This window comes from Lagopus muta, chromosome 1 (assembly GCF_023343835.1).
Source record: "Lagopus muta isolate bLagMut1 chromosome 1, bLagMut1 primary, whole genome shotgun sequence".
Classification (NCBI taxonomy): Eukaryota; Metazoa; Chordata; class Aves; order Galliformes; family Phasianidae; genus Lagopus; species Lagopus muta.
Window position 1 is genome coordinate 29948519 of NC_064433.1, and position 16492 is coordinate 29965010.

Below are 16492 nucleotides of genomic sequence, written 5' to 3' on the forward strand. Positions count from 1 at the left end.
TAACCTAAAAAGCTGCATTCAAAATCTTTTAGCTGCTAATTTGAAGACACAGTCTGATGTAGCAAAGTAGATCGATCTGTTCTTGTAAGTCAAAAATTACCAGTCTGAAAGACTCACGCCAGTGATTATTGATAAAAAAAGTATCCAAGAGACCGAGGCAGGATTTGTAGCAGATGATGACAAATACCAAGTCACATTGACTTTGTGAGTTGACTGACAGTATTAAACACAAGTCAAGGAAATAATTTGCCATTTAGCATAGAGCAGTCTGATCTTGAAAGATTTCTAGAAAAAAATACGAAGGGCACAATATGTTTCAGGAATCACTGGCTATATATATACACTTATATACATGGCTATATTGATCTTAATTGTAGATGTATTGAATGTTTATGACTACAACAGAAATAAATAACTTAAATAACTCCACTGCTCCTTTTTAAAAGCTGTCTTGCTCCCAACTCTCACTGGCCTTGGCTGGAGTTCCTGTGAGATCAGGCTAAGCTCTCCTGGCATGAGCTGGTCACCAGCTGACTCAGACATAGTAAATGTAAGCCATCCAACTCCCTTCACGTGTGACTCTCTCAATGAGACAGCATCAGATTCCCGTCTCCTGAGCCAGAATCACAGAATCACAGAATCACAGAATCACCCGGGTTGGAAGGGACCCCAAGGATCATGTAGTTCCAACCCCCCTGCCTAGCAGGGCCACCAAACATACATATTCAGATCAGGTTGCCCAGGACCCCGTCCAACCTGGCCTTAAACACGTCCAAGGACGGGGCATCCACAACCTCCCTGGGCAGCCCGTTCCAGGGCCTAACCACTCTCCTAGTAAAGAACTTCCCCCTAACATCTAACCTAAATCTTCCCTCCTTCAACTTAAAACCATTTCCCCTAGTCCTGCTGTCGTCAGCCCTTTTGAAGAGTTTACTCCCCTCCTGGGTGTAGGTTCCCTTCAGGTATTGATAGGCTGCAATGAGGTCACCCCGCAGCCTTCTCTTCTCCAGGCTGAACAAGCCCAACTCCCTCAGCCTGTCCTCATAGGGGAGGTGCTCCAGCCCCTTGATCATCTTAGTCGCCCTCCTCTGGACCCTTTCCAAAATCTCAATGTCTTTCTTGTACTGAGGGCTCCACACCTGGACACAGTACTCCAGGTGGGGCCTCACAAGAGCCGAGTAGAGAGGGACAATCACCTCCCTGTCCCTGCTGGCCACCCCTCTCCTGATGGAGCCCAGGATCCCATTTGCCTTTCGAGCTGCCAGAGCGCACTGCAGAAAGATCTTTGCAACTTCAAAGAAATTGTCTACCTAGTTTCCTTATCTTTGCAGTCTATCTTTCCGCAGTTTGTGATCATCTATAAAAAGATGAATAATTTCTATAAAAGAATTAATCATCCAATATTGAAAATCACACACTCGTTTATTTGTCAATTGAATACATTTTCTTTTTTATTGACTCAAATTTTATCCTACCAAAGATCCTTTAAAGTGTGCTGGGTTTTGATCAGCTGAGAAATCAATCCTGCTGTAATTGCTTAGCCAGATGAACAGTTGCTATGAACTAGGTCAGTAACCAGGGAGGAAATCAGCCCTAAAGAGTATCCTCTTAAAAGAAAAGTCTAGCTCCAAATTAAAACAGCCTGTAAACTAAGTTGTCAATGATAACCTGATCCAATCCAAGTAAAGCCAAAATATTCTTTGTGTGAGATACAGCAGATATATAAAAATAACTTGTGTTGTTATCTAAGTAATGCAGTAGCACAGGAACAAGCTCTGTCTGAATGATCACTCCTCTATAAGCTTTGTGAATTATCTTACAACTAGAAAGCAGATATTGTACAACATAGGAGAGAATTTGTCCTGAAAGAGGATTGAGAGCCTGAGGATTTTTGTAAGCTGACATACTGTAAAACAGAATGGAAACTGTATTCAAGAAAATCAGAGGCAAATAAGCTTTGAATTTAAAATGCTCTGTGCGTACAAGCTGACTTCTAGAGTGTTTATTACTAGCAGAAACCATGATTGTATAGCTAGACACCATCAGTGTAGTGGTTTTAGGATTACACTGTTTCATAATGCATGTTTGTTCATGCTACTTTTAATATAACTTGGGGAGAATCACCAAAATCAGAGATGGAAAAGACAGATGGTTCATCTTGCCCACATCATTATAAATCCAGAGCTCCTCATCATATTTTCTCTGGTGGTTTGCTGACTAAAACATTTCCTTACTCAAGCCATTGAATGCCACTATAGAGATGTTATAATGAGGCACTGTCAGTGTGCCTCATTATTTCTCTATCCCTTGCATCATACTGTACAATTATTCTTAGTCTTTATTTAAGCAGAGTCAAAGAGTTCAGCTACTGAACAAGCTGGAGAACTTAAGGAAAACTCGAAATGTTGCTGATCTCATCAAAGTAAAGGAGAAAAAAAAAAAGCAAAAAACAGTTTTTATTGTCATAATGCCTCATAATACTATATTTTCAAATAACAAAGTTGGTATATGACTGATCTGAGATCATAGACATTTTTAAACTTCTGTGCAGCAGTGAAGAGTGCACAGCACTGCTGAATAAAGTTGCATCTTGTAGCCATATTTGGTCACTCATTAAAATGTGGCCTCATTTACCAATGTACTAAGCACTATCAACTTCTATTATCTCTGCAATGACTTGTGGATGCTTATATGTGTGTGGAAAAGTAGGTCATTTTTATACCATTAATTAACCAAGGATGAGTGTGCAGCTTTAAACACTGAAGCTGGATGACTTAATTCAAGCCTGGATTACATCAGTCCCCTAGCAGTTTTCATCGCAGGCAATTACATGAATCTTACAAGAAGGGGTTGCAGGTGCTAAAACATAGCCCACATTCCTCATACATAAGCTAGATTTTATTTCCCATTGTAACTAAGGAGAGACATTCTCTTTCAGCTTCTCAGAATTCATTTGTGGGAAATGAAATGTACAGTTACAACAAAAATAACAAAAAATGCATGATATTTTTAAGTACCCATACTTCACCCTACCTGAAACTTTTTCCTGAGTATCTGGCAGAAAAGTCTAGGCAGTCCAACAGAGGTTTTTCTCAAGTATCTCTGCCATTAAGCATTGCTTCTGCTGCGCAATACAGGAAAATGTGTTTTCCCTCACTGTTTATGTCCTAAACAATTGATGTATTTACAAGTCAAAAATAAACCAGTGAAATCTACGTGGAATCCCACAGCTTTGTGAACTTCAATTTCTACATGTCAAGTGGAATCATTTAGCTGAAGGGTATCAGAGTACCAAGGTAATAAAAAAAAATAGTGTCTGCAAAAAAAAGTGTCCCCTCAAAAATAGCTGCATTTAGCAAGAATAGGAGGGGAACAACCAGGCAGCCAACAAAACCTCTGGTAGTTTTGAATCATAAGCAGTATTTGACCTGTGCTTTTCAGCCAAATCATAGGCTTCTTTTGGGTTTAGCAGTTGAGCATCTGCACTCAGGGAATAACATGGGAACCATTAGCATAGTAAAGACCCCGTCTCTGTTTTCTCATTATCTCTGTTATCCTCAGAATATTTACACTGTAGACAAAACATTAATGAAGAAAAAAGAGAGAGGACCCAATTTTTTGCTTTATCAAAACAGCAACAACCAACATATCTGCATATATCCTTACTGAGAGGATAGTAAAAATTGAGCATTGGTGCATGTAAAGCACCAATGTAGAAGACTAATATGGAGACTTCAAAAGACGGGCAGAAGATAAACCTCCAAAGGTAACTCCAGTTTCCGCTGAGGATTATATTTTTAATAGTTCATGTTCAAAGGCAGAGGAGGAAATTTGGCAGTTCTAAAAGCAATCATCTTCCATTTGCTAAAGAACCCCATTAGCCCATTATCCTCTGACCCAGACCTAGCACGGAGACAGGAGAATTACAGATGTTTCTTAAAACATGCACACTCAAAAACACCATGTGCCAATGCTTAGCAAAATATCAAGCCAGCAGGTATCCTCCTTAAGTAGAGACATCACCAGAATAGCCTTTAGAAGTTCTTTCTCTCCAAAGCAGGCGGGTCAATCTCTAGGAGTAACAAGGACTGTCACCCTACTGATCTTACAAATGGAACACAACTTTGGCTGAAAAACATTCATAATGACCTAAAATATTACCTTCCCCTAGAACTTCATTAGATAATCCAGTGGCATTAGCTGAAAACCAGGCATGTATGGTTTTTGGCTATCTACATGAATAGAACTAAATCTTAGGAGGGCTTAGGAGGGACACAGACATGATTACTGTGGGCAAATCAAATGTAAAACAAATCACAACAGTGTGGCCAGTGGGAAAAGTGGAGTGAGGAAACAGTAATGGCTGCATGAGGGGAAGAAAGCACAGAGATAGGTGAGATAGCATCATATGTATGAGTACCAATCAGGCTAAATGTGACAATCCCTTGTCTATGTATTATGATAAGCTGTCTTTGTTTCAAAAACATCCCAAAATATTATTTAAGGATGTAGTCTATGGGTCAGGCATAAAAACTGACTGGAACAGTACTGATCACTGATCCACAGTAATACAAACCTTTCCTCCACCCTTTCCCCTTCATTGCTGACACCCCTTAAGAAATTACTAGTTAGCATTATTGTTACCACAATTCCTACTTTCTGTACACTCATTATCATTATGCAGCTAACAGTGGAGTTTTCTCCTCATAGCTTCCCTGTATGTCAAGTCAATCTCCCCAGACCCTTAATCATTTTAATGCTGTTCTTGGAATTTCTTCCAATTTGCAACAGATTTGTGATTTAATTTGATTTGGAAAATACGCAGAGTTGCCAGTATTCCAATGAGTTATAACATTCCTGGTGTTGCTTAATGCTACCACAGTGCTTCCTGGCAATTTATGCAGCAGCAATTATCAGACTTCAGTTTACTGGGAGAAGCTACTGAAAAATAAATAAATAAATAAATAAATAAATAATCACTGTATACATTGACAGCACTTTAGGACAAGTGTTGTTGGAAAAATCTCTGAAACATATCAATGAATTAAATATGCAGGGTGGGATGGAGGGAGCAGCTAGTGAGCTCCAGCTGGATAAACCCAGTTAAAGCCCAACAAATCCAACACAAGTTGCACTGCTTTCAGAAGGTCTTGTCTCTTACCATCTCACTCAGACCACAAGTACAGGGGGTCATGGAAGATATGGTTTTACAATCCTCAGGTCTCTGCCCTGAAAACTACAGAAAGCCCTAATGACTCCCTAGCTGGTAACAATGAGCATTAAAGCATGAAGCAGCCCATTTGGAGGCACTTCAGATTCTCTGCCTTCTCCACACCTCCCCATCCTCTGCTGTGGGAGCTCCCACCCAAAGGTGAGGCCAAAAGCCTGCAGCTGCACCACTTAATCATAGAGTCATGGAATTGATCAAGTTGGAAAACATTTTTAAGATCATCACCTCCAACCACAACCCAACCATACTACCCTAACTCTAACAACCCTCCACTAAATCATGTCCCTGAGCACCACATCCAAATGGTTTTCAGACACATCCAGGGATGATGACTCAACCACCTCCCTGGGGAGGCTATTCCAGTGCTTAACAACCCTTTCTGTAAAGAAGTTTTTCCTGACATCCAACCTAAACTTATCCTGATCCAACTTTCACCAGAATCACTTTCCACACTGGTTGGGAAGTAGAAAAAAGAAGAGAATAGGTGCCTCATGAGACTGCACGGAATTGGAACCTTACAAATTGTTCTGGGCTTGGAAACCCATTACTCCTCTGGGCAACGGCATACATCTTTCTCTGCCTTACTGTGATCTAAGGAGGATGCTGCACTAATTCCCACAGGATTTTCTTTCTTCTGCTCCATTTTGATGGGTTACTTAGGTGAGTGGTCCCAAGACAGTTTGGTTTATTTAGGAATGCAACGATTTGTGTTGGAAGTAAATATGATTAACCATCCCCTGCAGACTGAAAGAACTCCTTACTGTGAGAAACAAAGTGTGAAAAAGAGAGAGCCCTCATCTCTCATTTCCTAACTTCTCCCTTTTACAGTTAAAGAAAAAGAAATGGTGCAGGAAAGATTATGTTCTTTCTGCTACTCACTGTGGATTACACTGCAACACTGGACGTGGCAATTTCTGCACCCTTATGTCCAGAAGCAAAACTCTTTTTTTTTTTTTTTTCCCAGCCAAGAAAACAGCTTGTGCATTTTCATAATCCCAGACAGTGTAAAGATGCCAGTATTACTGTCCCAGAAAAATCCTAAGGCATTTAAGTTTAATCATATACACCAGTGATGGTGCCACATGCTGCTATGCACATAAACTATCCCAGCAGAGCACTGTGCCGCTTTCTGCCTGCCCTCCCCAGTGCAATGCCATAACACTTCAGGTCCTGTGAAGCAAAGTGGATGGGGAATGAGACGATATGAAATCAAGGAAAGCGTGGTAGCCCACGGCATATTTTTTATGCCTTTAATTTGCAGTTTGTGCACCCATTTGGCATATTAGTGCAGCTTAGGACTCATCTCCCCCTTCTCATAGCTATGATTGATTTCTGAACATAAAATCAGCCATGAACAAGAGACTTCTGTGTAAATATGGTTGTGACTAACTCAATCTAACCTTGCGAAACTTGCTTCCAAGATGAATACAAATAACAAAATCTGAAATTGATGTCTTCATTACATCCTTTGTTGTGAAAATCATATGTAACTCAGATCTATTGTAAAACTTGCAATAAAGATGCCATGAAGAAAGAGACTGGAGATGCTTTGGAAACAGCAATATGCTGCCTAAATCAGTCCTTTGTGCACAGGGCTCTGACAGAGACAGACAGCACAGATTTCTTTTCAAACGTCTCATGTAGGAGAGAAAACCTTAAATACCACTGATTTTACATCTCTCTTCCATTTCGATCAAAGACTGATAAATTACATATGTAAGCATGCGTGCATCAGAATGGAACAATAAGGCACCACGTTAGTCTGCCAGCAAGCTGTGAAAACATCACTCACATCACAACCTGCCTCATCAAGGTTCAGCTGTATCTTTTCAATATCTTCCTGTGCTTCAGCAATCCTGTGAGCACAACGACACATTAATTCTAAGCTAAAAACATCTTCTTCTTAAAAATCAAACATTTAGTAGCACACAGAGGCAGCTGTTTGCTCTATTCTTGTTGTTCCTGAACAGGATTAAAAATCTGTCTTCTTCAGCCAGCAAGTTAAACCTGGAATTGTCAGTATGGAAAATAGGGACTTGCCAAAAAACTTTAAATTCTGTGGAAGAGAGTTTAGTTGCAAACACTGGAAAATGTCAAAATGCTTTGGAGTTTCTGTACACAAGCACTGATACATTTGAACAGAACTATATATTTATGCAACCACATCAACTCAAATCTTTGAGTCTGGGCTCTTTGTAAATGTTCGTAGTATGCTTGTAGTACCAGGGGATCCCTAGGACTTGCAGGACTGACTTTGCATAAAAGAGACATCTGTGTGAGGTTTCTACAGCATAGTTCTCATGGGTAGCTGACATCAGGTATCCTTATACACCCTTCCATAGCAGCTGATAGCTGATGATATCAAAGCTGATGCTTTCAGGTATTTCAAGGAAAACAGAAAGGAGCAATGCAGATGTTATGTCCTACAACACCTTGTGCATGAATTACATAAAACAAAGGCTATCTGATGGTACAAACATAAAGATAATTTGCATATCAGTGTTTGAATAGGTTTTAAAATTCCATTCCTTTTACAGACGTCTTTTCCACTTTTCATTTCTGCCAGATGTAAACATCAGAGTTTTGTACCAACATCAACTATCCAGTGCAGCTTCTATAATAAACCTGACGGATAGAATAAAATACCCAGAAAAATATTGTTGGGACAGTGCATAGTCTTAATTTTGTAGGTACACTAAGTTAAATAGGGCACTCTTCCAAAATTTTTGAAAAATATCTCCTTAATTTGCAAATCTGTCATTCTGGTCTATTGTGATTATTTTTTCTCCTTACTGTTCAGCTATTCTGCCAGATAAAAAGGTTTGGTTTATGCCCTTAACTTCAGGAACTACCACTAGCATGGCAAAAAATGTGAAGCTTAACCAGAATGATCTCCATGTGCCATGAACTCACAGTGCACAGGGAGATCTGCTGGACACAGACAATCTGGATCTGAAATCCAGAAGTGGCTAAGTTGCTGTTTTCTGCAGTCATAAAATGCAGTGTGAAATTGATAGACTTACACGGAGCAAATGTGAGTGATGCTGCAGGTTGAGATCCTTAATGTACTTTACTGCCTTGATTCTCTAGACAGAACCTGTTTGGAAAATGCTTTTCTTTCTCTAGTCTCAAGTTAACAGGATGCCAGTGAGGCTCCAGTTAAAAATAAAGACAAACAAGGGGGAAAAAAAAGAATGAAGCATAATGAGATTTCCTAGTAAACTATTTGCTGCGAGAATAAACACTGCTTATGAAAAGTCGGTTATATCCAAACTGAAGCTATTAAACTGTTCATAGGACAGAAAAGTACTACCATTATCAACAAAAACTCCTTCCCATTACCATTTTGCATGGATTTATTAACATGCAATGTCCTGTACTGATTGTTTTTGTTAAATGGAGCTTTGGTGGTCCTCATAACACAATACATTTCTTCAGCAAAGACAAGTTTAAGCAATCTAGTATGTTAAAACTTTTACAGACTCTATGTCAAAGCCACAGCAACACACACTTACTATTTGTCATCACTTTACCTCAGATTTATATCTGGGCAAATGGGTGCACACAAAAGTCTCATACATCTGGAGCTTTAATAGGAGGCAAAAATCAGCAAAGATATGCTGATGGGTGAAAAAATCATGGCAGCCTCACACACAAATATGGACACTTGCCACTTGCCCCAGCATTTTACTGTAAATGTTCTCAACACTATTTATGCAGACTAAAACAAGCACAGAATGCCATTTACTGATCAAAGCAAATGACTTGAAAAATCTCCCGTGTTCCACTTAATTTTTGAAACATAACTGACCTTTCACTTATTGTTGTTTGATGAAAATGTCATGGAATATTCTCACAAGTCTATGTATGTCACTAACAGATGAACACCTCCACTGGAGGTGGAATCAGTAAACATCAATTTATTTTGTGGCATACAGACTTAACTATGTTAGCCTGCCACTACTGGAAATTCAACAAATCAATGGACTTAGCATTCCTCATGGTTGCCTCTCAGTATCCGGAACCCGCTATAACTTAACTCCAGAGAAACTCTGGTTTTCACGTCACAGCAGGAGGCATTTCTCAGACTTAAGGTTAATCTAGCCTAGGGAGACTCAAGATTTGAAACCTTACAAGTCAATTTCATCTACTACCTCACTTCCTTTTGCATTAGCTTATTCTGCTTGGTCATAGAAAGTGTGGAGGAGAAATCATTCATCTTGTCAGCCATCAGGCTGATTCCAATAGAAACTATTATCTAAAAATAAACGCCTACTCCATTTGGAATGGAAGATATGCAATGGATTTCTAACAGGTTTTCCACACGTTGGATTGTCTAGAGTTTTTGAACTGCACTGAACTTCATAACAACACATTTCAGCAAATAAGAGGAATATAGTGCTCAGAACATTGAGAAATACATTTTCTATATTTATAGGCACCCAATGCTCCTGTGAAGCTGTTTACAATGGTTCACCACTTGTAGAGTTCAGTTAGAATGGCAAATTAGGAGAACCAAAGTAGAAAAAGTATCATGGTGATTTAGATAAAGGCAGTCCTAAAATAATCTCAAGGTTCACACTCAGCAAGTAGAAAAGCAATAGTTTCAGTCAGCAAGGAATGAGGAAAACATGAGAGAGTTATGAGAAACACACTGGCTGCTGCAGGAAAGACCTATTAAAAGCAGCCTATAACTTGGTCACTCACAAACAGATTGGCTCTGGTGTGGAAGACAATTTTAAATGTTCAGTTTTCATTCGATAACCCTAAAATAACCTGCAATAAAAGAAAACTAGAACAAGTGAAAGTCAGCATGAACGCAGCACTTCTGCTGGAGCTTCTGGTGTCAGCAGATCCCAAATGCAAGCTGCAGAGATGAGACAGAAAATCATATCCAGCAGCACGAAGCTCACTGAGCTCCTGCCCTTCAAACCCAAGGCATTTGGCTGAAGAACTGCCCAGGTCTCATCAAATTTAAAAAACAAGGGAATGCCAACATCTAATATGCATCTAATCTAACATCTACATTTATCTCCATCAGAAGTCTGAAGAAGCACCATTTGTCTTCAAGTGGAGTTGTGCTGGTATGCCACATGGAAACTGAGTACCCCCGAGAGCTACTTTCGGTCTCTTGTTTTTCTTCCTTCTCCCTTCACCTTTCTATCAGCACCCAAGCCCATGCAGATGTGAGACAAACCTGACTTCTTTACAATTCCAGACAAACAATGCAACACACAAAATCTGTAAGAAAGTAATAGCTTTACCCCACCATATCCTTGTCATTATTTTATTTTGTTTAATGTTTCATGCAGATGTTTTGTAAACCTAACAAAGATTAACTTTAGAAGAGACACATCAGTGCTCCTAAACGCTATCATCCTGCTATTTCATTTTGCAAGCATATCTCTCTCACCTGTACATGAATAGTCATCAATGCGGATATATCCTGTTTTGCAGATGCACATGAAGGATCCTGGTGTATTTACACACATGGTGTTCTCCCGACAGTAGTGCTGCCCCTCAGCACACTCATCGATATCTGTAAACAGGATAAAGAAGAAGATAAGTCAATTTCTATTGAGTTATTTAAAATAGTTCCATACCCGACTCCAGAAAATAATGTGTTCCTTGAAAAACAATGCATTTTGGAAAGTTTTTTGCTTTCCACTTTTAAACAACTCCTTGAAGTGTTCAAACAACAGGAGTAGCATGAGCTTTCTGTGAACTGCTGTTAGGGGAGTTACAACAGTGATTACACTGGCTTGGATCTTTCTTGAGTCCTTTTGAAGTGCCTATGCTGCTATTTCTGTGGTTTAAAGAACAGAAAAAATAACTGGAGGTCCAAAACAGGAGAACATCTGCCTCAGCACTGCAGTGGCATCCGTCACTGTATTCGTGTAGTCACTGCAGGCACCAGTACAGAAACACACTGATATATATACCACGTTCCTTGGAGCTAATAGGCACTGCTGTTTGGGAAGGACCTGAAAGGAACATGATAAGTTCTGAAAAGACACCAGAGCTTATTAGAAGTTTATCTTAGAGCTATGAAGTAGGCAATTGGTAACTGCATATATTTTACATATTTTCTTAAATACAAATGTGAGTGTGTGAATACATAAATACACAGATATACATACACACACCATACCTGGAAAGAACATGTGAGAATGTGGTTTATATAAACACGTGCTCTTGAAGGAAAAAAGATGTAACTTGATAAAAACAGTTGTCAGAACAGAGTATCTGCAGCAGCATTAATGTATAGAGGAAACTCCAGATATCAGTCACTGTAGGTATGGACGTCAAAACGTAACTGGTTTGGATACTCACTTTGGCTGCAAAATTACTCCTATTTCTGGTGCTAGGCTATACTTCAATGGTAAGACTGAGAAAGAACCAAAAGTAACAAAGCAGCTTCTGCACACTATTTTTATGCAGCAAAGAATAAAAGCAATATTAATTTGGAAGCGATTAGTAGCATGCTGTTCCCATAATAGCAATGATAAAGACAGTGTTATTAACGTGCTCTGTACATATAGTTAAATTGTCTTGCAGTGTGCCACTGAATCTTGCTAGAAAAGTATGTCACAAATCAAAAGGGTGGATTGTTGGCCGTGTTTTTTTCCTACTCATCAGTTTTAATTTACTCCCTGTTTTCAATGCTGTTTACAGCTTTCAGATTTGAAAATAAAATCTCCAGATGGGGAACAGTGTGATGTTCCAGAGTTTGATGATAGTTCAAAGCAATAGGTTGAATATATAAACTCAAATCAGACTTGACTTCCTAAATGTCAACAATATTAACTCCCGTACTTTTCTCCTGTTTAGATCATATGCTTTTCTTCCAAATCTTCCTCCTGTTCCCAGCCTTTTAAAATCAATGGGCACTCTCTCAGTGCATTCATTGACTGCTTCTCCCTTTACGTTTTCCACAAGAAAATTTGCTTTTCAGTACAAAACAATGTGACACATTGACTACAAGTGATCCTGTAATCATTTTTCAGTTTCATTCAGCTTTGAAGAATGCTTGTGTTTTTCCCAGCATATAAGGTCTCGTTTTTTCTGCCCAGTGCAAATGTCCTGGGGACTTTGCTGGAGAAGCTGGCAACATATCACTAAAAATCATGAAGTTGACAATTGTAAGTGCTCAGCAGGGTGAACCCAGGCTATTTTTTCACAAATTCAGTTCCCAAGAGATTCACAGCCAATAAACTTCAGCTGTTTTCCTTCCTTCCCCCATAAGCTCTGCAGGCACAGAAGAATCATGTACATATGGGCACTGATTTGGAAAAACACTTGTCATTTTCACATATATTCATAAGTACAAAAATAAATGTGCACTTAGAGTGAGTACAGTGAACATAATGAGGCAATGCATTTTGTGCAAATCATCAAAGGTAGTGAAAAAAAAAAGTGAAGCTATCAAAATAGCAGGAGCTGTTTTGCACAGAAAGTAGGAAGTGGCCCAAACTGCTGAAATAGATACAGGTGTTCTGCAGAAATGTAGACATAGAGTTCACAAAAGCAGTCAGAAGCTACAGCACATGCCTCAGCAACTCCCTCAGATGATGCAGCTCGTGGCTTTCCCTTTCCTAGTTCACAACTCCATATTAAATTAATGGTGTTGATTTATATTTAAGTAACAACATCAGTCTTCGAGTAATTAGAGGCCTTATGTTCTTTGATTCAACAGACTGCCTATGAGCCAGCTTTGACACCAGTGGAAAATTCTACTTAAAGATCCAAAGCCTCAAAAACATTAAATAGGACTTTCTGCGAACTGCATTAATGATTGCTTTGCTGGGTAAAAAGCCACAGGAGACCAAAAATGCTAATGATTCAAACCTCCTAGTTTGGAAGTGTTCTAAATAAAAGCTTTCATTTTGCCAACATACCACGTATTGAGGTTTTGCAAAATGTTTTATTTATAGTTGGATTTATTTCAAAGCCTTGCTTATTCACTTGTTATAATACAACAACAAAATGATCAGGTTGACTTTGGATTGAAGTGCTTCATTCAAACCAAGCTGATTTACTTTTCAAACTGATTTTTAAAACTCACCAGAAAACAACACACTTTCCCTGCCAGCTTTCTATAGTTCCTACAGAAAATATGAATACTGCTACTACTTCTTTATTATCTTACATTGGCGCTAAAACACCCTAAGCAAGTGTTAAAACTCCATTGTTCCGCATCATGGACATGCATCTGATAAGAGGTTGCTTTTATGAACAAGTTACACTAAATTACACTGCCAGCGGACACAAGATAATTAACACAAAAAGAAAAAAGCAGCAATCAAATGACTTGCTGCAAAAAAAAAAAAAACCAACTGAACAACAAAAACATGCAATTCCATTCCCCCTTTAGAACTTTAAATGCTAGCTTTGTATATATTCAGTTAAGGTAGATAGATTGAAGAAGATTGAACTGGGGCGGAAAAAGAGTCCAGTACCTGTTCTTTTAAGACCTCCAAAATAGAAGCCTTTTTGTCCTGCTTACTGGTTGAAACACTGGTTTAGCCTTTTATTCACCTTGAGACACAAATGCACTAATACAACAGAAACCTGATGTATTTCTTTATCTATAAAAGCCTACAACATTTATCTTAATTTACCTTGCCAAAAGCCTTGTTAGGATATTAATGCCCATTAATGTCTACTGCTTAGCCAATAAGATCTTTAAGTCCATCAGTTCAATAGGATAAATGCACCACACCAATGCTTCTAAAAACCCAACAATAAAGGCTCACGTGTCTTCGGTCTGTGATGTGATGCTGAGCCACCAGCTGGGATGTACTGACAACAACATAGTCATGGAGATTGTCAACCTGCCCTGTTGCCAGTGGAGTAGATGAAAGAGAAATATCTGGGAAAATGGGTTAGTGCAGAGGTATTTGAAATCTGCACTTCAATTATTTATTTTTATAATTGCAAAAACTTCAAAACCAAAGAAATTTTTTTTTCTTTACCCCCAGCAGTCACAAAATTTATACAAAATACATAATCCAGGAAAATTTTCCCTACCCCCCCTTACTCCTGTACCCAATCGTTTGCTTCTCTAGAATGAAAATCCCAGTCATGTCTAACAATTCCATTAGTAAAAAAAGAATTTGATCTGTAAACTATAAATAATTGCTGACCAAAGCCAACAAACAAAGATTCTCCTTAGACCTCACCATCCATCATCACCCTTATCTACCCCAAAAGCCTGCCAGAACAAATGAGACAAGTACTAAATCACTAAATCTGTCCTGGAAAGTGAAGAATCTGCTTCCAGAATTGAGGATCCCTTATAGATAGTGTCTTGCCTCCAGCCATTTCCTTTAAAATTCACTGCTTAACTAGCATAAAGGATCTCTTTGGTCACACTTACAGAGGCATATGGTTGGCAGGGGGAACCTCTTGCAGGATTTTTGCAACAGATAGTATTAAGTACATAGGAGGAGAGCAAACAGGAGCATTAAGTGTTGCATTTATAAAAATGTGCTTCCTAAGTGCATCAAAAAGTACTCTGAACATGCGAGCAGAATAGACTAGACCTTCAATTAAAATTTAAAAACAGAAAAACTTTTTCTGTTATAAAAGGCTCCATCTTGATAGCCCATAAAATAGGAAGCTCCACATTTACCTGTAGAGCAGGGCAAAGATTTTCCACCTTTGTAACACAAATTCATCAGCAAACCTCCATGCTGACCTGAAGGTCACATTGCTAAGTGCAAGGGCGTCATTTGCTCACCTTTCCTGTGAGGCTGGGACCCCTCTGCTGAGAATTCCAAGGACGGATGCCAGTAATGACAGTCACTGCAAACAGACTTCAGACTATTATTCTTATCACTACTCGCATAGAAACAGAATCTGCTCCCTGAGCTAGAAAAAGAGCATCAGAAGATCAGTAGATTTTAGCCACCCAGTAAGAGAGGACAAAAAAGGAGAATGAGCAGTGAGCAACCAATAGCAACCACTGCCAGAGAAAATGCAGAATCAAAATCAACACAACCTCTCCTGCACAAAAAAAAAACAAAAGTTGTCATTTTTCTTTCTCTTTCTCTTCCCTCCACTGACAACAGTCCTTTTCCCAGCTTCTCTGGCACCTTTCACCTGTCTGAGAAACTTCTGTCCTGTCTGAGTCTTTGCTTGTGTTCTTGCTCCTCCTGTTCTCAGCCCATCCCTCCCCAACTTCTCTTTAAAAAAGACAGAATACGCTTCCCTAACTTTAAAGCAAGTTCCCATCAGCTCGCTCACCTCTAAAAGTACTTGTACTTTTACCTGTAAAAAGTACGTTTTACCACCAAATATGCCAACTCATTCTCACACTCTTTCAATCTGTTCAAGTTTAAAACTCCCCACTCCATTGCTCCCATAAAAATGTTCTTACTAGGGTCTCTTCCAGTTCCCCAACTTTCAGTACTTGCAGACTCCTCTCCAGGTTCCCTTCACTTTCATCAAAAATCACCATATCTTGCATGCTTTGTTTTTCACACTATTCTCTTCCTGTATATACCATTTCTCACCTGCAATCTAAGCAAACAAAACACCTCAGGGCTTTGGCAAAGCCTTTGCTGCTTCTCCTCCCACCATTCTTTTTAGACTCTCCATCATCAGGTGAACCTAAGCTTTAACTACCACTCTTCCTATAGTGAGTCACAAATCTATTGCTGCTCTTTTGTTTTGCTTTGCTCTACCATATCCACCACAGCAGTTTCCATTTGACATATTCCACTTCAGTCAAAACTGTGTTTTCTCACAATCTCCCACGTTATTTACCCCATCTGACTGCACTGACATAGCTGTCATCACTCAGACCTTGTAGATAATCTTTGAGTCTTTCTTCCCCTCAAATGCACAGCCTTGTACCAAACCAGTTTAACATTACCAACAGATAGTAAAAGCCTAGCAAAATTACTCAGCGATTATGTGTACCATTTCTGACTTCGCTGGCTTTCTCTTTTTGTTCCTTTTTTTAAAAAATTTTTATTCTTACTATTTTACAGTTACTTCACAAGAGGGAAGAACTAGGACCTGAGTCACAATACAACTTGTCTTGTGAATCAACTGCAAAAAATGTACTGTATGTATTCAGTACAAATATATTAAAAAACATCTAAGCATACATGAAGAAAAAAAAAAACCAAAAAGGAAAAAACACCTTCCACAACATTGTGCTGCTTCCAGCAAAGAATCTGGACCGCTGTCTCACTGTAATGATGTATAGAGAGGGTAAGAGCTTAACATTAGAGGAAATGGGCAGCTACTTGT

General features: G+C 39.1%; 1 protein-coding gene across 1 annotated transcript in view; it reads right to left on the bottom strand.

Annotated features, from left to right (window-relative positions):
• Window positions 1–16492, bottom strand: part of NELL2 (neural EGFL like 2) — a 143371-nt gene that overhangs the window by 51346 nt on the left and 75533 nt on the right. The window contains exon 13 of the mRNA XM_048943209.1: window positions 10644–10769. Within this exon, the coding sequence (XP_048799166.1) occupies window positions 10644–10769 (126 nt within the window). The remainder of the gene's footprint in view (window positions 1–10643; window positions 10770–16492) is intronic.